Raw genomic sequence first — 23245 nt, 5'->3', positions numbered from 1 at the left:
GCAGCGCTGACCCGCGGTGGCTGAGGTTGGGAGGCCGGCGGCAGGATGAGCCGGGCGCCCGCGTTCCTGAGCGCGGCCGAGGTTCAGGGCCACCTCCGCAGCTCCAGCCTCCTCATCCCGCCCCTGGAGGTGGCGCTGGCTAACTTCTCTAGTGGCCCTGATGGAGGGGTGGTGCAGCCGGTGCGCACCGTGGTGCCGGTGGCCAAGCACCGAGGGTGAGTTGGGGGAGGCCGGTTCCGGGGCCCGGGGTCCCGGGCAGGAGGAGCCAGGCAGAAGGACGATGTGGGGTGGGTGCAAAGGAAGAAGGTGGGAGAAAGGAGCCCAGAGCTGTCTAAGTCGCGGTGAATCACAGCCCGTCCCCGGTGCCAGGTGGGCATTTCCGTGTGTTACCTGGTTAATTCAGCATGCTCTCCTCAGCAAGGTAATGGGCATTGATGGCACTGTTTTACTGATGGGAAGACGAGAGACTCTGATAGGTTAAGTGATTTGCCCAAGTGTGCACAGCTAAATGGTAGAGCTATGGATTTCCAGTCCGGAGCCAGACTTCTGAAAACAGTGTCCATCCTGCCTAAGGGAGGCAGAGGAGGAGGACCGGGAGACTGGGGTGAAGGTAAATGGAGAAATCAGAAAGGAAAGCCCACTGGGCGCAGCTGTAATCCGAGCTACTCTGGAGGCTAAGATCTGAGGGTAAAGGTTTGAAGGCGGCCTGGGTGGAAAGTCTGTGAGACCCTCATCTCCAATTAACCAGCAAAATTAAAATTAAAAAAAAAAAAAAAAGAGCACACGCAGGAAGCAGGATAGGAAAGGGCTGAAGCTGCTCCCCTTCCCCTCTCTCTCTGTAGCTTCCTGGGGGTGATGCCAGCCTACAGTGCCGCAGAGGACGCCCTGACCACCAAGCTGGTCACCTTCTACGAGGGCCACAGCAGCGCCTCCGCCGTCTCCTCCCACCAGGCCACGGTGCTTCTCTTTGAGCCGAGTAATGGCTCCCTCCTGGCGGTGAGCCCATTTCCCCATGGTGGGGTGGAGATGGGATTCTCAGCACACTCAGACCCAGAAACACTGGTTTGCTGAATTTTCTCTATACCGAGTGGAGTTTTTCTTGCAGGATCACAGTGACCTGTTCTCACATCTAATCTGAGTATCAAAATAGAAAGCAGTAGCTCGCCTTGATTGAACTCTTTTTAGGTGTCCAGCACTGTTCTAAACACTACACATATATACCTTCTTAATACTTCTTTGTGTGTGTGTGTGTGTGTGTGTCGGGTCCTGGGTCTTGAGCTCACTGTACCACTTGAGCCAAAAGCACCTGTAAGGTGGGTAATATTATTATCCATACTTTACAGATGAGGAAAATGAGTCTATATTAACTGTGTCCAGTGTACCCAGGTCTATGTAGCTATTAAGCAGCATGGCTGAACTTCAGATCTCTGAAGTCTGAGTTCTATGACCTGGTCCATTAACATTATCTTGTCTTGCCCTACTACCTTTTTTGGGGTGAGGTGGTGCACTACTGAGGACCTCATATCTACAGATATTTACCACTTGAGCCACACCCCCTAGACCCTTTTTGCTCTACTTATTTTTTATTTTTCAGATAGGGGCTCTAATTTTTGCTTAGGATGGACTTTAGATCAAGATCCTCCTACCTGTATCTTCCTTCTGTGTACTGAGAACAATGACACTCACTGCTTGAGATGCAGCCCTCACTAACATTTGATCTCTAGCTGGCCTTAAACCTCCACCCTCCTCACCTCTGCCTTCCCAGGAACTTGGATTACAGGTAGGAGCTACCACACGATGCAGGCTCTACTCTACTGCCTTTTCAAACTGCCATTTCTTTTTTTTTTTTTTTGGCCAGTCCTGGGCCTTGGACTCAGGGCCTGAGCACTGTCCCTGGCTTCTTTTTGCTCAAGGCTAGCACTCTGCCACTTGAGCCACAGCGCCACTTCTGGCCATTTTCTGTATATGTGGTGCTGGGGAATCAAACCCAGGGCCTCATGTATATGAGGCAGGCACTCTTGCCACTAGGCCAGATCCCCAGCCCTCAAACTGCCATTTCTTAAATGCTTAGCATCTTGCAGGCAAGAGATATAGATCACATTCAATTCTGACAAGTTCTGCCACGAGGGGTTTTATTACCTCCTCCCAAACCCCCACATTTCTGTTGCAGTCCCTCAAGCTCAGGCTAGAAGAGCCACTTGGCTGGGGTAATAGCCAGCTAGTGAAAGACCAGGGATCACACCTACATTTGTTTGATCGACTGTGTCTCTGCTTCTCTCAGCTGTTGGCATCTTCAAGCTGTCTCTTCAACCCTTCTTCCTTATTCGCTGAAGTTCTGCTTCTCACTCCTCTGAGAGGAGGAGTCTGTCCTTACCCATTAGTAGTGGCATTCGTTGACAACAGTGATTCTCCAGGAAAGTAGGGCCTGGGCCTTTAAGACTAGGCGTCAGGGCCTTTAGATCCTTTGCTGAATCTGCTCAGTACCCATGTGATTCACTTTCTCATCTGAAAAATGAGATCAATGATACCTACCTTTTGAGGGTCAGCTAAATTGAAAGGAAGTCACTGCAGAGGGTGCCCCAAGGCCATGAACAGGCAGGCCTGTGCCAGATCACTGAGCTGCATCCCTGGACAAGGCTCAGATGAAGAGAGGATTTTTCATGTCTGTTCAGAGCTCTCTGCATAGACAGTAGGAGTTGAGAACCACTGGTTGCACGACCCTTGCTCACATATGAAATAATAATCATCCCTTAAGTTCCTCCTCAGTTTAGTGTTTTGAGAATCAGTGCAAGAGAACAAAGTAGGCAGTTCTTTTTTATTTTTTAGAAAAATAATTACAGTAATAAGTAGCACAAGAGAGTTTTACTGTGAAAACTTCCATAGATGGATACAATGTACTCTGAACAAGTATAGCCCTCTTATATTCTCTTAGTCCCTTCCCCCTTCCTGCTCCTTCCTACCCCACTGTTTGTGTGTGTAGGGGCTTGATCTCAGGGCTGGTGTGCTGTCCTTTAGTTTTTTCACTCAAGGATAGTACTTTTACCACTTGAGCCACAGCTCCATTTTCACCTTCTTGGTGGTTAGTTGGAGATAAGAATCTCACAGAAGCTGGGTGCTGTTGGCTCAGCCTTGTAATCCTAGCTATTCAGGAGGCTGAGATTTGAGAAATGCAGGTCAAAGCCAGCCTGGGCAAGAAAGTCTGTGAGACTCTTATCTCCATTTAACCACCAGAAAACCAGAAGTGGCACTGAGGCTCAAAGAGGTAGACTGCTAGCTTTGAGCAAAAGATCTCAGGGACAGCATCCAGACCCCAAGTACAAATACCATGGCTGACCAAAATAAAATTTTAAAAAATCTCACAACCTGGGTTGGCTTTGAATCGTGATCCTCCGATCCCAACCTCCTGAGCAGCTAGGATTATAGATATAAGATACTAGTGCCTGGCTACTTACCCCACTTTTTAAAACAGAATGTTTTGAGGTAGATTTTTACATTCTCTCTCTCTCTCTCTGTATACATATATTATATGTATTATATAATATATATTATATAGCGAGATATAGTACTTCAGTCTTCTTCACGCCCACCCCAGTACCCTCTTATTTGCTGTTCATGTCTCCTCATGACTCCTTATAGACAATTTTTCCTTTTAAGTTGATGTCCAAGTGAATGAATAGTTTTTGAGTGTTTCCTGTGTGCCAGATGTTTTCCTATATGCCTGTGTTTTTCCCAGTAACTCTCTGAGCACTCTCTTGGCACCATCTTTGTTTGTACAGGTGAGAAAAGCAGGGCTTAGAAACTGAAATATTAAATATGCAGGATGAGTTTGACATTCGCCCTCCTCACTGTCTGTGGGACCGTTCAAAGCTTCCTGCATAATATAATGAGTGGATATTTCTACACGCTCTGTGAGAGCTGCCCTCTGAGTTTTCTTGGTGGATTCGAGCCCCTTCCTCACCATCTCTCCTTTCTCTAAGGTCATGGATGGGAATGTCATCACGGCTAAGAGAACAGCTGCGGTGTCTGCCATCGCCACCAAGGTAAGACCCACTGGTGGTGGGACTGGGTGTCCCAGCCTTGAAGAATGAGTTTCCATATTTCAGTCTTCCTTCAGACATGGTTAGAACTTGTTATTGTTGCTCCTGGGACTTGAACTCCAGGCCTGGCCATTGTTCCTGTGCTTTTCTGCTCAAGGCTAGCATTCTGCCTTAGTTCCACTTCCAGCATTTTTGTTGTTGTTGTTAATTGGAGATAAGAGTCTCACAGACTTTCCTTCCCAGGTTGGCTTTGAACTGCAGTCCTCAGACTTTGGCCCCCTGAGTAGCTAGGATTATAGGTGTGAGCCATCAGTGCCCAGACTAGTTAGAACTTTTTATGCCAAATATGAGGTATCAAGTGAGCACAGCAATTCACAAAATTATTAGTTATCAGTCATCCATCAACCTAGCAAAGAAAATATGATCTTCATTTGCCAGGAAGAAGGATTTGAATTTGGAGAGGTGATATGAGTTAGCCAGGATCACATGACTAATTTTAAAACTTGACTTCGGCTGGGTGACCTTGGCTTATACCTGTAATAATCCTAGCTGCTCAGGAGGCTGAGATCTGAGGATTTGAAGCCAGCCAGGGCAGGAAAGCCTGTGAGGCTCTTATCTACAATTAGCCACCAAAAGAAAAAAAAAAAACACCTTAAAACCTCAAGTGGAGCTGTGGCTCAAGTGATAGAACACTAACCTTGAGCAAAAAAGCTCAAGAGTGGCAACTAGTCCTTCAGTTTAAGCCCCAGGACTGGCACAAACAACAAAAAAAGTAAAACAAACAGACAAACAAAATAAAAAACCAATTGACCCCACTCAGCAACACCCAGGATTGCATTAGTTCTATTAGAACAATTAAGTCGCCCCATAGGCCAAGGTAAATGAGAACAGATCCAGGCCACACTGATGTATTCATGCAGCCGTGCTGGCTGAGTTCCTGCTCTGTAATTAAGTACCAGGGATCCCGCAGCCAACAAAACAGTGGTCCACACTGTTAAAAATCAGGCAACAGTGCTTGGTAATCCTACCTATTCAGGAGGCTGAGATCTGGGTATCACAGTTCAAAGCCAGCCAGAGTAGGAGAGTCCATGAAACTCTTATCTCTCATTAACCAACAGAAGACCAGAAGTGATGCTGTGGTTCAAAGTGGTAGAGCACTAGCCTTAAGCAAAAAAGCTCAAGGATAGCGCCCAGACCCTGGGTTCAAGCCCCACAACTGACCACCACCACCAACAACAAAACAGAAAAAGAAAAAAATTAGACAATAAAAATGGCTTTTTGGGGAGGGTGTTAGGTGCTGGTGCTCATTCCTAGAGGCCTAGCTGAGAGGCTGGGATCTGAGAATCATAGTTCAAAGTCAGCTTGGTAGGAGAGTGCATGTAGCTCTTCCCTCCAGTCTCCTTCCAAAAAAGCCAGAAGTGGAGCTGTGGCTCAAGTGGGAGAGCCCTAGCACTGAGCAGAGTAACTCAGGGACAACACCCAGGCCCTGAGTTTGAAATCCCAGAATCAAACATACACACAAAACACCTTATTGGTTAATAATATATCACATAATTATTAGCTAACAGATGTTAACAAATATTAGTTAATAGGTGCATAGTTAATATTTATTAGTTAATAGAACATTTATGAGTGTTTAACATTTACTATAAATAAGATAATGATTCCTCAAGCTCATAGAGTATGTTAGAAGGATGAAAATTAAGCAGGATCAAGATTATCTGGATGCAAGTCACTTTTTTTGTTTGAATTTTTGAGGCAGGGTCTCTCTATATTCCCCAGTCTAGTCTCAAACTCCTGGGTTAAAGTGATCCTTCTGCCTCAGCATCCCATGTAGCTGCGATTACAAATGTGTGTCCAGATAAAGGGTGTACCATTTTATTTCATGTAGTTAACTAATTAATGTTTGTGCTGGCACTGGGGGCTTAATTCAGGGTCCAGGCAGTGTCCCTTAGCTTTGTTGTTCAAGGCTGACACTCTACCACATGAGGCACAGCTCCACGTCTGGCTTTTTGGTGGTTCTTTGGAGATCAAAGTCTCACAGATTTACCTCCCCAGGCTTGACTTCAAACCTCAATCCTCAGTCTCAGCCTCTTGAACAGCTAGGATTACAGGTGTGAGCCACCAGCACCTGGCAGGCAGGGCATGCCATTGTAAACTATCCAGAGTGGATCACCCTGCCAAGATGGCATTTGAGTCATGACTGACTGCACTGTGCATACATGTGGAGTTCTCCACAGAGAGAACAGCAGGTGGCAGAGGTGCTGATGTTCCTAGAGAAAGTGCAGGCATCTCACAAGGAAAACACGGTTCTTAGAGGTGGAGGTAAAAAAAGGGAGGCTTCGAAAATGAGACATGCTGTGGGAACAGTTGGAGTCTGGAATCTTTTTTTTTTTGGCCAGTCCTGGGCTTGGACTCAGGGCCTGAGCACTGTCCCTGGCTTCTTTTTGCTCAAGGCTAGCACTCTGCCCCTTGAGCCACAGCGCCACTTCTGGCCGTTTTCTATATATGTGGTGCTGGGGAATCGAACCCAGGGCTTCATGTATATGAGGCAAGCACTCTTGCCACTAGGCCATATTCCCAGCCCGGAGTCTGGAATCTTTCGTGGTTTATACAAAAGGACAAGGTCATGCCACAGGGCTTTCCCTGAGCATTAAAGAAAGTGTGGTGACTAGGTGTTCAGATTGTATGGTAAGGATTTCTGAAGACATGATTGAAGGATGTGAAGATTAACCTCAGGTGAGAACGATTGATTCACAAAATTATTAGTTACTGTGTAATGTGCATGACTCCATTCCAGATACCTTGCATACATAATTTCCAATCTTCCCATCCACCTTGTGAAGAAGATAAGGTTATCTCCATTTCCTGAGAAGAAGGATTGTGGCTCAGAGAAGTTCTGTGATAATTGTATGGGAAAGGAGTAGACTCTTGATAAACTGGTTTTTAATTATATCCAGCCAACTCAGATAGAAATAATCCAGAGACTTCTTGATTATTTGCTTTGTGATTTAGGAACAGAATGAGTTTGTAATACTGTCTTATAATTATAGAGGACTTTGGTCTCCACCATAGTCATGTGGCCTGGACTTCGTAGTGTCTGAACTTTGGGTTTCTGTGAGGGAGGTAGGATAAAGATTATGGGCTTCATCTGATACAGAACAAAGCAGAGACTCAGGTGTTTGGAAAGACACAGCTAGGTGACTGTGTGATAGAGCTGTGTGACATTCCTGTCCTGGGCCAGTGACGTCTGACTCAGATTGCGCAGCAGCAGCAGCAGCAGCAGCAGAGGAGAGATGTTTTCTATAGTCCACATGTTTCTGGGATCAAGACACTGAACTAAAATCACTAGTGTGGAGCAAGATCAGGGTTCATGCTTGCTAGGCTGGTGCTCTACCACCTGAGCCACACCTTTAGTCCCTTTTTGCCTTGGTTATTTTGGAGTTCAAACTCTGGTACTGGCACACACACACACACACACACACACACACACACACACACACACGATCTCAATCCTCAAATCTCAGCCTCCTGAATAGCTAGGATTACAGGTGTGAGTCACTGACACCCAGGTAGGCCTTGTTTTGTGTGCTTGGGCCAACCTGGGCTGTAGTCCTCCTATTTGTGCTTCCCTAGTGTTACCTCTATAGCTAGAATAATAGGTGTGGGCCACTGCATCCAGCCATTAATTGAGATGGAGCCTTGCAAACTTCTTTCTGTAGGGACTGGCCTTGAAAAAGGATCCTCCTACCTCTACCTCCACTGCAGGTTAGCATCATAGACTTGAGCCACCACACCTGGCTTAATCTTTTTAAAGTAGTTCATGGTTGTTTTTGATGATCAGACAAGTTTGGGCACCATTCCATGTAGACCCAGACTTCAGTAGCGTTGTTTTTGGTTACATTAAGAAAATCTGTACTTTGAGAAGAGTAGAGAAACCTTTGGTTGATACATCCTTGTTCAGGCTGGAACTCACAGCCTGTTCCCAGGAACAAAGGTTTATTTTACTTTCTGTCTCAGTGAGCACAGATGTTTTCAGATCTATGGCTTTCTCCTCTTCTAGGGCTTTGAGGAGGAAGATAAGAAGTATAACAAGCTATGGGGTCTGATGAATACAATAACTTCTTGGCATTTAGATTTCAGACAACCGTAGTTGAGCTCTAACAAGTAAGAACATAGAGCCGGGTTTTCCCTTGGCATGCATCTAGTCAGCCAGTGTGTGTTTCTACCAAGTTCCAGGGCCTGTGATCAGCATGAGGCAAATGCTGAAGAAAAACAGCCTGGCATCATGGAGCACAGGGTTCAGTGGGAGAGGCATTATATATAGAATCCAAAGATCATGCCAGTAGATTGAAGTTTACAACCCTGACAAGTACTTTCAGAGTGTAAAGCAGGATATTTTAGTGTGTGTAATTGAGGAAGGCTTTTCCTATTATATATATTATAATACACATATGTATACATGTATAATATATAGAACATGCACATATATACATACACACATGACATACTTATATCAATATATACATACAGCATACATATATGCATATGTATGTTATAATATATAATACTCATATATATTTATAGATAACATACATATATGTGTTATATATGTATTATGTATGTATTATATATAGTATGGCATATACATCACATATATATCTGTACTGGAGCTTGAACTCAGGGCTTTTTGCTTCCTAGGTGGATGGATGCTTTACTACTGAACCGTGCCACCCACCCTTTTTTCATTCTGGTTATTTTATTATTATTTTTTTTTTGCCAGTCCTGGGGCTTGGACTCAGGGCCTGAGCACTGTCCCTGGCTTCTTTTTGCTCAAGGCTAGCACTCTGCCACTTGAGCCACAGCGCCACTTCTGGCTTTCTGTATATGTGGTGCTGGGGAATTGAACCCAGGGCCTCATGTATATGAGGCAAGCACTCTTGCCACTAGGCCATATCCCCAACCCCATTCTGGTTATTTTTAAGATAAGGTTTGTCTTCTTGCTTAGGCACGTTCCTGGACTAAGATTGGGAACCAGAGAGAGGCTAACAGGTGCACACTGCCACGTCCCGCTAGTGTTTAGGAAGGGGTCTTGAAAACCTTTTCCTTGTCCCATGAACTTCAAACAGTGATCTTCCGTCTCTCAGCCTCCCAAGTGTGAGCCACTGGCCAGCAGCTCAGTGATGAACACTTGAGCTGCTCCTGAGAGGCAGAGGGGAAACACTGCAGGCAGAGGGGATTTGCTAAGGCCTGAAGCTGAAGGAAGCGGGTGGGCCAAGAACTGGAAGGCAGCAAGTGAGGGAAAGCTGACAGGAGAAGGGGCGTGGACTCATGGGAGGGCCAGATCACATAAGGCCTTGCTGGTTCAAATGAAACATGGGCTCTCATGCTCTTTATTTACATGAGAAATCTCAATTACCCACATGCTGATGGGAAAGGAAGAAAAGAACTGTTAGTCAACATTTACCAGGAAAACAAATGACCAAATAGGACAACCACACCGAATGTACAGATCTAGCTCTAGAAGTTTGAGTTTCTTTCACAGACATTAACAATTTCTACAGCTCAAGGACACATTCAAGAATAGATCCATAGTACCTGAGTACAGAAAAAAGAAAGCTAACAGTTAAGGACCAAGTAACTTCTTGAGCAAATGTCTAAGATGCTGTCCTTTTGATAGCTTTCTAGATTTTTTTGAACTACACTTCACAGAACAGAATCATATCTTTCTTTCAGCTATCAGAGATGAATAGCCTCTGATAGTCTGTGACAATTTTGCCAGAAAGAAGCCTCAAGATTTCCAATGTTAAGGTTACCCTCTAGAACTTCAGTCAATAGCATTGTGAGAAAGAGCAGGCCCAAGGAGATCAAACCTTACTAAATGAAATAGAGAAAATGCAGAAGGGGATCTTTTTAAAATCCATATGGTCTGAAAACCAAGTGCTATCTTTCTTGTAGCTGTAGTTTGCAACCAAAGATGACTTTGCCACCTTCCCCCAAAACATGTAGCACTACTCGAAGATTATTTTAGAAGTCACACTCAAAGGAAGGAGAGATGAGAGGTGGCGCTGGTATATAATGGGTGGAAGCCATAATTCTATGTAGTGTCCCTTACTAAACAAGAAAGCTCCCTCCTCAACAAAGAGTGACCCAACCCTTTATCCAAGGGAGAAACCCTGCTCTACTTCCTATAGGCCATAAGAAGCCTGTGGAGTTTCTATGCAAATAAGGCTACCTTGGTTCTGGCAGGGCTTAAAACCCAGAAATAAGAAGGAAAATCTAATAGGCTCCATTGGGAGTTACTTATCATTATCAGCAAGAGGGGAATAGAGAAGGTAAATGAGGATGAATGATCACACTGCTTTATATGCATATATAAAAATACAACAATGAAATCTGTTGAAATTGTTTTAAGGAGGATGCAGCAGGGTGCTGATGGCTCAGGCCTGTAATCCTAGCTACTCAGGAGGCTGGGACCTAAGGATCATGATTCGAAGCCAGCCTGGGCAGAAAAGTCTATGAGATGCTTATCACTGATTAATCACCAAAAAAAAAAAAAAAAAAAAGCCAGAAGTGAAGCTATGACTCAAGTGGCAGAGCACTAGCCTTGAGCAAGAAAGCTCAGGGACAGTGCCCAGGCCTTGAGTTCAAGCCCCAGGACTGGCACAAATAAAAAGAAAGAAGGGAGCAGAGTCAAGGAGAGTATAGAAGGTGTGAGTATGATTGGAGGAACATTGTATACATGTACAGAAATAATTACAATGAAATCTTTCCCCCTGTACAACTATGCATGCTAAGAAAAAAAAGCCTTTTAAAGGAAGAGAGACCATTATAAGCAAAATAAGTGCTGTGGAGTGGAGGATTTGATCATGGAAATTGGGGAGACTCCATTGGAGAGATGATACTTGATCTCATGTACACACTCCCCCAAAAGTTGTCAAAATGCTAGCTCTACATTTTTTTTTAACAAGGGTACAGCAGTTGAGGAAGTGTCAGACAGAATAGGTTCAGCAAACAGCTGAGAACTCTGGGAAGCATGACTCCGGGATCCCAGGGAGCTCTGAGAAGCACCTCTGGGCTTTGAGAAGTAGAGGTTGCTCGGCACCTACCTGAAATGGAATAGCACAAGAGAAATAACATGGGCTGCGGGGTATGAAAGATGTGGCTCTGGGACTCCATGGGGCCATTTAGTAATGGTAAACCTCTAAGGAAGCTGATTAGCCACTCTGGACCTCCTCCAGCTCCTCCTCTGTAAAACATGAATAACGAATGAGCTGGGTGCTGGTGGCTCATGCATGCAATCCTACCACGAATCAGCAAAAAGCTTGAACTAGAACCATGGCTCAAGTGGTAGACCACCAGCCTTAAGTAAAAATAGCAGAGAGAGAGAGAGAGAGAGAGAGAGAGAGAATGAGAGAGAGACAGAGACAGAGACAGAGACAGAGAGACAGAGAGAGAGACAGAGACAGAGAGAGAGAGCGTGAGAGAGAGCACATGAGGTCCAAGTTCAAGAACCAATACTAGCACAACATGACTGTAATCCTGGCTATTTAGAAGGCTGAGATCTGAGGATTTCCATTCAAAGCCAGCCTGGGCAAAAGTCCATTAGACTCTTATCTCCAATTAACCAGCAAAAAACTGGAAGTGGAACTGTGGCTCAAGTGGTAGAGTGCTAGCCTTGAGTAAAAAGAAGCTCAGGGACAGCACGCAGGCCTTGATTTCAAGCCCCAGGACTAGCAAAAACAAAACAAAACCTCCACAGCAATAACAAAAACCATGAATAATGACAGGAGCCTGCAGTTTGTAGAGTCCTTGTCCAGGCTGAATGAGATCATGTGGAAAGTGCCGGCATAATGCAGGTGTTCAGTGAGGCACCCTCACTCTAACCCTCTCCACTGGATAGGGGGGAACGGAATCTCAAACCCAAAATGACATTTACCCAATTGCCCTCAAGCTCTAGAGGGACCTGAAGACGGAGCAAACGTTGCCTGATGTTCAAATTATATTTGCTTTCATTGTGGTTGCCCTTGACTTTTCCCACCCCGTTTCCCTCCAACAGCTTTTGAAACCGCCCAGCAGTGAAGTGTTGTGCATCCTTGGGGCTGGAGTCCAGGCCTACAGCCACTATGAGATCTTCATAGAGCAGTTCTCCTTTAAGGAGGTAAGTCTGGGAGCGGGGAGAAGGGAGGAAGCAGGCAGGGTCCTTCCCTGCAAAATGAAGTTTTCTGAAAAAGTTGAGAGTCCAGTCTAAATGGGTCAGTGCCTGCCTCAGAATTCCTAGTGGAGGTGAAGTGTCAAGGGAATATGTGATCTCTCCATTGCTCTGTTCTCAGGACATGTGTCTGTGAACCACTCATCCTGTACTTTAAAGACTCAGTTCCACCTATGGTATATGAGTTTTCCCTCCCACCTCTCTGTTCTTCTCATACTCCTATGAGAGTCTCTTATGTATTCAGGGCTATGGGTCCAGAAGTTAGCAAGCAGCAGACCACATCATCACCCTCTACTGAAGTCTGTATCTTAGCCCATCTTTTTCCTGATATGGCTCATGCCTCCTACTGAGAATGTTCAGTGCTATTTTTATTTTGTTTTATGGATGCATATGAGGAAATGGAATTGATTTAAAGTATGAGGTTCATGATTTTGGAAGCAGACTATGGGGAAGAAGAAAAAAGAAATCCATTTGTTTTCAAAAAGACAAGCATATAATGTCTAATTTTTCTTTCATCAGATTTGTGTGTATGTATGTGTGCGTGTGTGCGTGTGCGTGTGCGTGTGTGTGTGTGTGTGTGTGTGTGTGTGTGTATCGTTACAGGGGTACAGGGCCTTAAACTCAAGGCCTGGCATTCTTACTTGGCTTTTTTTGCTCAAGGCTGGTCTTGAGCCATACTTCTACTTCTGGATTTTTGCTGGTTAATTGGAGATAAGAGTCTCATAGACTTTTTTCAGTTAGGCTTTGAACTACAATCCTCAAGTATCAGCCTTCTGAGAATGTAGGATTACAGGCATTAGCCACCAGCACCCAGCCATTTTACAGTTTCAATCAAGTTAGATGTTCACAATATGTGCCCTGTACTTTTTTTTCTTTTGCTAGTCCTGGGGCTTGGCCTGGGCACTGTCCCTTAGATTCTTTTGCTTTACCACTTGAGCCACAGTGCCACTTCTGGCTTTTTCTGAGTACTTTATTAGAGATAAGTGTCTCACAGACTTTCCTGCCTGTGCTGGCTTTGAACTGTGATCCTCAGATCTCAGCCTTCTGAGTAGCTAGGATTATAGGCGTGAGCCACCAGCACTCTTGGCTCCTGTATTTTCATTGAATATTCTATGATCTATTTCCAAGTTATTCAATTCTGTATAAAATTTGCAGTTTTCTGTCAAGAAGCATAAGATGGTTAGCCATTCACTGATGATTGGGCACAAGGTGTTGTTTTCACCTTGGTTGATGGTTTTCTTAAATACAACATTTACTTCTATCTGTATTATATATATATTTTTTTATGAGATCTTCTCTAGGCCTTCTTTTCAGGTGAAGGATGCAACCTCTGACCCACAGATTGGTACCTGTTAACAAGCTAGCAGGTCTGATAATGCTGGTGGCCCTCGCCACCTTCTAAGATTCTGGCTATAGCTCCCACTCGTGGTTTCTTCATATGCCTTTGCTCACTTACTATTTCCATTTTACAGAAATGCAATCTAACACTGAATGAGGTAAAATCATCTCAAAAGCAGTGAGAAAGCAAAGCTTGGTTCTAAGCCTGCCTGGCTGCAGCACTTCCGCTGCCTATCAATTAAGTGATGTAGTAACTATTAAGCCACCATGACTGTGTCCTAGCTTGAAACTGGAAAAATGTCACTGTTCTTAAAAGGGAAAATTTGTAGGGAAAACTCATTATCTTTTTCTGTGTGTGTGTGTGTGTGTGTGTGTGTGTGTGTGTGTGTGTGTGCGCGCGCGCGCTCGCGCCAGTCCCAGGGCTTGAACTCAGGGCCTGAGTACTGTCCCTGGCTTCTTTTTGCTCAAGGCTAGCACTCTACCACTTGAGCCACAGCGCCACTTCTGGCTTTTTCTGTTTATGTGGTGCTGAGGAATCAAACCGAGGGCTTCATGCATGCTAGGCAAGCATTCTGCCACTAAGCCACATTCCCAGCTTGGGTAAACTCATTTTCAATGGCTTGACCAGATATCCACTTAGATTAATACTATGACCTTGATACGCAATTGCAGTCCTTAACCCAGAGTGAACTCCCTTTCCTTTGCCCCTTCCTTTGGCTTAGCATAACCATGCCCCTCTTGTTTCCCCCTGCCCTTTAATGAAGGTGAGGATATGGAATCGCACCAAAGAAAATGCAGAGAAGTTTGCAAACACCGTTCAAGGAGCTGTGCGAGTCTGTTCCTCGGTGCAGGAGGCTGTGACAGGTGCTGATGTGATCATCACAGTCACCATGGCAACAGAACCCATTTTATTTGGTGAATGGGTGAAGCCAGGGGCGCACATCAATGGTAAGTAGAGAGGCTCTGTGAGCTGTGGCTAGGGGTGGCTCCTCCCTGGACAGGGCCTGGGAAATGCATAAAGAGATATTTTCTTCCTTCTGGAGAATATTCAAGCATTTTCAAAGGCTCAGGAATTTGTGAGCTTGAGAAAAGGCATCCTAAAATATGAAAAGCAAACTTCAAATCTGAAACTTATTTATTTATGCCACTTATTTATGTTCTGTAACATATAATGTTAGACAAATGACCTTTTTCCCTCCCTCCCTCCCTCCCTCCCTCCCTCCCTCCCTCCCTTCCTCCCTTCCTTCCTTCCTTCTTTCCTTCCTTCCTTCCTTGTATCTGTACTGCAGCTTGCATTCAGAGCCTTGTGCTCTCACTTGGCTATTCTCACAAAGCTGACATTCTAGCACTTAAGACACACCTACACTTCTGGCTTTTTGCTGGTTAATTAGAGGTGAGTCTTACAAGCTTTTCTGCCTAGGCTGGCTTTGAACCTCGATCCTTAGCTCTTATTCTCCTGTGTAGCTAGGATTATAGGCATGAGCCACCCAGCCTCACAGTTTCAATCTTGAATGTAATGAAGTTTAAATCTCAAGGTCCAAGTGAAGTGTTTGTTTTTAACATTTAGAACTGTAAAACTTTTTTCTAAAATTACAGTAGAAAACCCACTTATTGTGACATTTTCAGTATATGTGATAGGATAAGGGAGGGGATGAGACTCTAGACATATGGGCACCTGGGGCTCTCAAGGTCTTCAAATGACCTTTGAAATTTTAGCAAGCATTGCTCTGTATCAAATACTACTGAGGGTACTGTTTTGAATTCTTTCTATGTGTCACCATAATCATATGAAGTAGGAACCACAATTATTACTCTCATAAGTGGGTAAACTAAGACATGGAGACATTAAGTAACAGACAAAAATCTGTCTTTGATGATCGAGATGGGATTTGAGCTAAGACAGCAACTCAAGAGTCCAAGTTCTTGGTAATACTTGATATTTTCTCTTTCCTTAAGAAGACTGGCCTTTGGTGAGCAGAATAGGAAAGGAGCAGAGGATTTCAAGATAGCCTTGGTGACCCATGTTTTCATGACTAGCATATGGTGTCCACCCAGGAGCTGAGAATTCTGCATATATGTGTGTATGGGGAGGAAGGAGCTGAGTCATGTGATTAGGAATTCATTCAGAAATGGTTTTTGAATTTCTGCCATGGGCCAGGTATTGTTCTAGCTATTAGGGATGCCAATAGATAGATAGGTAGATGATAGATACATAGATGGTAAATGATAGATAGATAGATAGATGATCGATGGAGAGATAAAACACTGGGGTTTCTGCTTTCCTCATCCTGAAATCAGATAGACAAATAAGCCAACAAGTGGTTTCTGCTAAAGATGAGCCTGGGAAAGAAGCAAGAAGACTTTGGTAGAGGAAGCAGAAAGTAGAAGTAGAGATAGGCACTTTGGGTGGATTTATCTGAAAAGCTCCCTAGAGAGGAGACTTGAGGCTATGACCTAAATGGTAAGACCGAGGCAGCCAGGCTAAGAGCAGCAGGCAAGACATTTCAGTCAGATAGGAGGCAAACGCAGAGGCCCGGAGGCGGGAGTGAACAAGGCTGAAGTGAGGACTCAAAGCAAGGGTCATAGTCAACTTAAACTCTCAGTCTGCATGGAACTGGACCATGATATGGGTCCAGTCAGTATGTGGGGCATGGCTTGATTGACAGGTAAGAGGTAGATGCGAGTGTGCTTTATTGGACAATAGAAACATTTCTGAAAGGACTTAAGAAATCTGGAGGAACAAGTACTTGAAGAAGTTCTCGGGGACAGAGCTGAGACTTAATATTTTTTTCAACCTAAAACTACACCCTGTGGCCAGGTGCGAGTAGCTCACGCCTGTAATACTAGCCATTCAGTAGATTGAGAGCTGAGAATCACGGTTCAAAGCCGGGCAGGAAAGTCCATGAGACTTTTATCTCCAATTAACCACCAGAAAACCTAGAAGTGGGGCTGTGGCTCAAGTGGTAGAGTGCTAGCCTGAGCAAAAGAAGCTCAGGGACAGTGCCCAGGCCCTGAGTTCTAGCCCCAGGAGCCACACACACACACACACACACACACACACACACACACACAGTCCTCTCAGTTTCTGTGGTGTGGGAGTCTGGGCGAGGGTTAGCTAGGTCCTTTGCTCAGTCTCACAGGATGAAATCAATTTTAGGCTGCAATTGCATGTAGTGTTTGAGGGTCTTTTCTGCCTGGCCCACGTGATTGTGGCAGGATTCAGTCCCTTACGTTGTAGGACCGAGGACCCTTTCTGTGGTTACTCTTTCCATATTCCTTGCCATAGAGCACCTCCATTCTCAAAGCCACTGGATCATTCTCACACTTTACCACTAGGCCATATCCCCTCCCCTGCCTTTTTTTAAGGTTTTTTGTTTTTTGCCAGTCCTGGGCTTGAACTCAGGACCTGAGCACTGTCCCTGGCTTCTTTTTGCTCAAGGCTAGCACTCTACCACTTGAGCCACAGTACCACTTCTGGCCTTTTCTGTTTATGTGGTGCTGAGGAATCAAACTCAGGGCTTCATGCTTGCAAGGCAGCAAGCACTCTACCACTAAGCCACATTCCCAGCCCCCTTCTCACACTTTGAATCCAGCAAGAGTATATTTAATTTTGAGTCAAAACGGCCTCTTATTTCCTTGGCTTAAGGATAACACTGCTGTTTGTGTTTATAGAGGCATGAAATACATGTTAAAAAAAAGCCTGTTATAAGTGCTGACAACAAGGAAACATTAACAGATTTTACTTCATTTACAGTTCAGCTGAGATGCAGGCCCAATTCCAAACTCCTGCCTCCCTCCCCTGCCCCCCATCCCATCCCCTAGTCCCCTAGTCTCTCACATTTTCTAGTCTCACTGAAGCAATGTCGGACCCTTCTGAGTCTGCCCCTCTGTTGTCTCCTGCCTACCTCCATCTGCCTGAGAGGCCTCTGTCACCTGTGAGGACTCGGCTCCTCCAAGCCTGTCCACCCCCACGGCCTTATTATTTATTTACAGACTTCATTAGTTAGTGCTTTTGTTCTAGAGAATTCCTCACACACACAAACCTCATTATGGACTTCATTTTTTAGTCTGTGCTTTTTTGGAAATTCAAGTATAAGGAAGAAAACATTGAAAAAACTGGATTACAATGCAAGAAGACATAAATGTTGCCTTGTATCTAGATAAGGCTTCATAGCATTTTCAAAGTAAGGCTGGATCCAGGCAATAGATATGTTTTGTTTGGACCATAGATAAATCAAGAAGTATCACATGCAAATGAATTTCTTGCTTCTCTCTCTCTCTCTCTCTCTCTCTCTCTCTCTCTCTCTCTCTCTCTCTCTCTCTCTCTCTCTCAGGGGAAGTAGGGGACTGGTGGCTCATCCTCTAAGCCTAGCTACTCAAGAGGCTGAGATCTGAGGATCTGAGACCTGAGGCTCATGGTTCAAAGTCAGCCCAGTAGGAAAGTCCATGAAACCCTTGGCTCGAGTGGTAGGCACTAGCCTTGTGCACAAAAGCTCAGGAACAGCCCCCAAGCCTTGAGTTCAAGCCTCACAATCTATAAAAGAAAAGTACTTGGGGGTATTCTGTAGGAAGGATTAGAGAGCAAGAAGACAGACAGAGGGTTAGGAGCACAGGGAGTAATCCCAAGTGATGCCTCTGTTTTGGCATTTTGTAAGGACATCACTCCCAATAAACAGAAGAGTCACCGAAATGAGAGCCATGGTGTCTCCCAGACCTAGACTAGCTGATGGGTACATAAACTTCGCTTCTCATGGTCTCAATCCGAGTGTCTGTTCAATGAGAATTAGATATTGAAGTGTTCTTGTGAGGACCTTAAATAATATGCACAGGACACCCATCAGACAGAACGTAGCCAGTAAATGAATGGTAAATGACTTAAGATCTTTTAGGGGGTAGGTAGGATGTGAATGGGAAGGGAAAAGATGGTATTTATTATTATTTTGTGTGTGGGGGGGTGGTGGTACTGGAACTTGAACTCAGGGCCTAGGTGCTGTCCCTTAACTTTTTATTTTGCTCAGGGCTAATGCTCTACTACTTGAGCCACAGCTCCATTTCTGGCTTCTTGGTGGTTAATTGAATATAAAAGTCTCATGAATTTTCCTTCCTGGGTTAGCCTCAAGCCACAATCTTCAGATCTTGTGTTTTTGTCTTTTTTTTTTTTTTTTGCCAGTCCTGGGGCTTGGACTCAGGGCCTGAGTACTGCCCTGGCTTTTTTTTGCTCAAGGCTAGCAGCACTCTACCTCTTGAGCCACAGTGCCACTTCTGGCCATTTTCTGTATATGTGGTGCTGGGGAATTGAACCCAGGGCTTCATGTATGGGAGGCAAGCACTCTTGCCACTAGGCCATATCCCCAGCCCAGTCTTCAGATCTTGGCTTCCTAAGATTATAGACATGAGCCACCCCTGCCAGGATTGTAAGTATTATTTTAATAACGATTCAGCCTCACTGACTAGAGCAGGTTGGCCTGAGGGATGAGATGGGCCTGTTACTCTGAGTATTCCCTTGTGTTCTCTTCGCCTCTCTCCCATCGACTCGCATCCTGGGAACCTTGTGTTGCTGTCTTGTAGCGGTTGGTGCCAGCAGGCCTGACTGGAGAGAACTGGATGATGAGCTGATGAAGCAGGCAGTGCTGTATGTGGACTCCAGAGAGGCTGCTCTGAAGGAGTCAGGCGACGTCCTGTTATCAGGGGTGAGGCTCTGGTCACCCCTCAGGGCTGCTTCTGTGAAATGGGAGGAGCCCCCGACCCATCCCGAGGGGAGGTGCTGGAGGCCCGTGGGAAACCCAAATGACAGGGGAAGTTAATGAAAGCCTGGGTCCAGATCAGGCCCCACGGGGCTGTGTGATAAGGCAGTAAGATTGGGAGATGGAGGTTGTTCTAGTCTGGAAACTTTCCCAGTTTGGCCAGTGTGACAGGACTGTGATTACTCTGGCTTCCCTTAAGTATTGTAATCAGGGCATGGAAGGAAGAAGGGAGCTACTGAAGTTCATGATCAGACACCAGCATGGTTCTTTTCTGACACAGGAACCTTGCATGCCAGCTCCTTAGACACAGATCCATGCCATCCAGAAGGCAGATGTTACCCAAAAGAATTTCAGCGGGGGGTGAGGATATGGCCTAGTGGCAAGAGTGCTTGCCTCCCATACATGAAGCCCTGGGTTCAATTCCCCAGCACCACATATACAGAAAACTGCCAGAAGTGGTGCTGTGGCTCAAGTGGCAGAGTGCTAGCCTTGAGCAAAAAGAAGCCAGAGACAGTGTTCAGGCCCTGAGTCCAAGGCCCAGGACTGGCAAAAAAAAAAAAAGAATTTCAGCAGACAGCATCTTCCCCGATATCATCCAGCTTTATAAATGATCTTTTTTTTTTTTTTTAAATCAAGCTGTCTCTTGGGGCTGGAGGCATGGCTCAGGCGGTAGAGTGCCAGCTAGTGAGTAAAAGCTTCAGATACTGAGTGCAGTGGAGGTCTCAGACCAAACCAAAAAGGCTTATCCAATTTAGGATTACCTTATGTTGGTTTTCCAAGGCAACCCTGAGCAGGCTTATGCTTTACCTTGGGTCAAGGTGTGTTTGTTTGGCAGGCTGAGATCTTCGCTGAGTTGGGAGAAGTGGTGAAGGGGGTGAAGCCAGCCTACTGTGAGAAGACCACGGTGTTCAAGTCCTTGGGTAAGACCCATTGCTCCCTAGGAACAAATCCAGACAGAGCCAAGGCTGCCTTAGTAATTGGTGGAAGGGAAAATGAACGAATCACCAGACTCAGTAGCTGAATTATTGTGAAATCATTATGAAGTCCATCTGCCTTTCGGGTCAATTATTTACGCGGTTCAGGACAGCACTTTAGCCTATGCACCCTTGAATGGGGCAGGCCTGGACCGGTGCCCTTCTTCTGCCATGCATTTGCCCTAGGACGCATGGCTGGACCCCTCTCCCTCACCACCCACTACCTTGACTTGTGAGAATTAAGGTGGCGTGTGCATGGAAAACATGATCTGCACACCAAAGTGCCAGCAGTAAATCACTCAGACCTCTACCTAAATGCTCTTGGGAGCTATTCTCCAGAGGGAGCGGGTGAGGATAAAGATGTTAAAAGACAGAACTTAAAGGAAATGATAGATCTGATCTGAAAGAGATCAGACAGGAAGTGGGCAGGAAGTGGGGATTGCCCCACTTCCTGCCCTCTTGCTTGCTGCTTGAAGGAGAAGAGCCTTCATGGGGAGCCCCAGAACCACCTGTATAGTTGGGGGCAGAAGCCAGCAAACAGGAGACTCCCTTGCTCAGTCTGTCGCTTGACTCAGCTCCCCCATCTCTACCAGAAGGAAACAGAAATACATGGGAAGAGAGCTGATATTCAACTAATAATGCCTACAGAATTGCACTGCTCCCCAAATGGCTGGCTAAGTATTTGCTCCCTCACCCTCTGGAGAATGTCTGCCTCACTGGGCTGGGGATATGGCCTAGTGGTGAGAGAGCTTGCCTCATATACATGAGGCCCTGGGTTCGATTCCCCAGCACCACATATACAGAAAATGGCCAGAAGTGGTGCTGTGGCTCAAGTGGCGGAGTGCTAGCCTTGAGCAAAAAGAAGCCAGGGACAGTGCTCAGGCCCTGAGTCCAAGGCCCAGGACTGGCCAAAAAAAAAAAAAGAATGTCTGCCTCAAGACTTGCTAGACTTTTTGATCAAACAGTAGAAGCTTTTGTCCTTTGTGGAGCCTTTTGTGCTCTGGCTACCCAATAACCATGCCATCTGTTAGTATCCCTGCCTTGCTAGATGTTCAATATTCTTAAAATCTCTCATGCACCAGAACACAGGTAAAGGCAGTGAAAACTTTATCCAGATCCTAGTTCAATGACATTCCAGTGATCCAGTTGTGTCTAGAAGTTTCAGAGGTTAGATAGCTTCCCTAAGAAGGCGAAAGATGCTACCAAAATGGTCTCTTTTGAGAAATTTTTGTTTTTTGCATACTACATATCTGTATCTGAACTGAGTGCAAAGATTTAAGTATTAAGATTACACACTGGATATCTCTTGTCTGAAATATTTAGTACCCAAAATGTTTCAGATTTGGGGGCTTCTTTTGTATTTTGGACTGTTTTTATAGACTTGACTAGGTAAGCATATTTAATATGAAAATTTAAAATCTGAAATGATCCAAAATGGAAAACTTTAGAAGGCCCTGAAATCTCCCCCTTCCTCCCCACAAAATTCAGACTTTAGTGCACCTTAGGCTTCAGAGCTTTGGACCATGGATGCTCAATCGATATAAGACAAAGGAGAAATGGAGAAATGCTCAAAAAAAATTCAGCATTTGAAGCAGACCAGGGTTAGAATACTACAATCTTTAAGCCAAACTCAGCTTATTATTTGGTTTAGTTTGAGCCATGAGGTACCAATGGCTTTTACATTTTTCAAATGATTTTTGGAGGAGAAGTCAAAAGAATAATCTTTGATGATACATGCAGATGATATGAAATTCAAATTTTAATGCCACAAATAAAATTAGTTAATTAAATAAATATTGAGCAGGGCGAGGGTGGAGCTACTCAGGAAGCTGAGATCTAAGGATTGCAGTTTGAAGCCAGCCTGGGTAGAAGTCTGTGAGACTCTTATCTCCAATTAATTACCAAAGTAAAACAAACAAACAGCAACAACAGAAGTGGAGGTGTGGCTGAAGTGGTAGAGTGCTAGCCTTGAGCATAAAAGCTCAGGGATAGTGCCCAGGCCCTGAGTTCAAGCCCCAGGATTGGCACTCACACACACACACACACACACACACACACACACACACACACACACACACATTGATTGGAATACAAGCAGGCTCATTTATTTATCTGTCACCAATGGCTGGTTTTCCATTCTAAGAACAGAGTTAAGAAATTGTGGCAAGACCATACAGCCTACAAGGTCTAAGATATTTACCACCTGATCCTCTAAAGGTTGCTGATCCCTGAACTCAGCCTCGGGTGATAGACAATTGGAGACACTTCTTGCTTAGTGTCACATTCATGCCTTGGCTTGGGCTTTGCAGATCATCTTCTAAGTCTGAGTTCACATCTGGGTAGCATGAGGGAAATATCACAAAACTTCTATTCCTATGGCCAAAGATTTTTCTAGAAAACTTGTTTTGCAAAGCTTGAACTGAATTTGTATCTTTTCCAGGAATAGCAGTGGAAGACCTGGTCGCAGCCAAACTGGTGTATGATTCCTGGTTGTCTGGAAAGTGAGACAAAGGAGCTAGCTTTGTGTCAGTGGATGGATGCTGCCACTGCCCAAGGGATGCTGTCGCTGGTTGTTTTCTAATTTCTAGATTAAATGAGGGAACCTGGTCCTCAAGGAGCTAGAGTCTTGTGTTTAGCATGCCTCACCATAAAAATACTGAACCCCCCCTTCATGTTTGTAGTTGGGAAGCAAACCTAGGTAACTATTTCTTCTGTGCTAGCAGGTGATAACAGGATTTCTTTCACCTTGTACTTCACTAACTTGATATTTCCTGGGAATAAAGCATTTTTCAATTCAGCTGTGTTTACTATGATACCTTCTATTCCTCATGACAAAGAACTGAAGGAGCTCAAGTGCTTCTATGGGCTCATTAGAAGAGAATTCGACTTTTGCCAGGTGCTGGTGGCTCACATCTATAATTCTAGCTACTCAGCAGGCTG

General features: G+C 45.0%; 1 protein-coding gene across 1 annotated transcript; it reads left to right on the top strand.

The window, feature by feature from the left end:
- Nucleotides 1–23102, top strand: Crym (crystallin mu). The gene is made up of 8 exons (XM_048331900.1): nt 1–215; nt 843–996; nt 3978–4040; nt 12097–12198; nt 14352–14535; nt 19156–19277; nt 20167–20251; nt 22746–23102. The coding sequence occupies exons 1-8, from the start codon at nt 46–48 to the stop codon at nt 22808–22810; spliced, it is 945 nt and encodes a 314-aa protein (XP_048187857.1). The 5' UTR covers nt 1–45; the 3' UTR covers nt 22811–23102.
- Nucleotides 23103–23245: the final 143 nt, after the last annotated feature.

Source organism: Perognathus longimembris, chromosome 23 (assembly GCF_023159225.1).
Source record: "Perognathus longimembris pacificus isolate PPM17 chromosome 23, ASM2315922v1, whole genome shotgun sequence".
NCBI classification, from domain to species: domain Eukaryota; kingdom Metazoa; phylum Chordata; class Mammalia; order Rodentia; family Heteromyidae; genus Perognathus; species Perognathus longimembris.
This window is presented reverse-complemented; position numbering and strand designations above follow the sequence as displayed.

Bases quoted from the DNA above. Each gene is read 5' to 3' on its own strand.
- Crym (XM_048331900.1), top strand. From the start codon at position 46: ATGAGCCGGGCGCCCGCGTTCCTGAGCGCGGCCGAGGTTCAGGGCCAC. The intron at 997-3,977 runs GTGAGCCCATTT...CCTTTCTCTAAG, and splicing joins GTAATGGCTCCCTCCTGGCG to GTCATGGATGGGAATGTCAT. The intron at 20,252-22,745 runs GTAAGACCCATT...TATCTTTTCCAG, and splicing joins CACGGTGTTCAAGTCCTTGG to GAATAGCAGTGGAAGACCTG.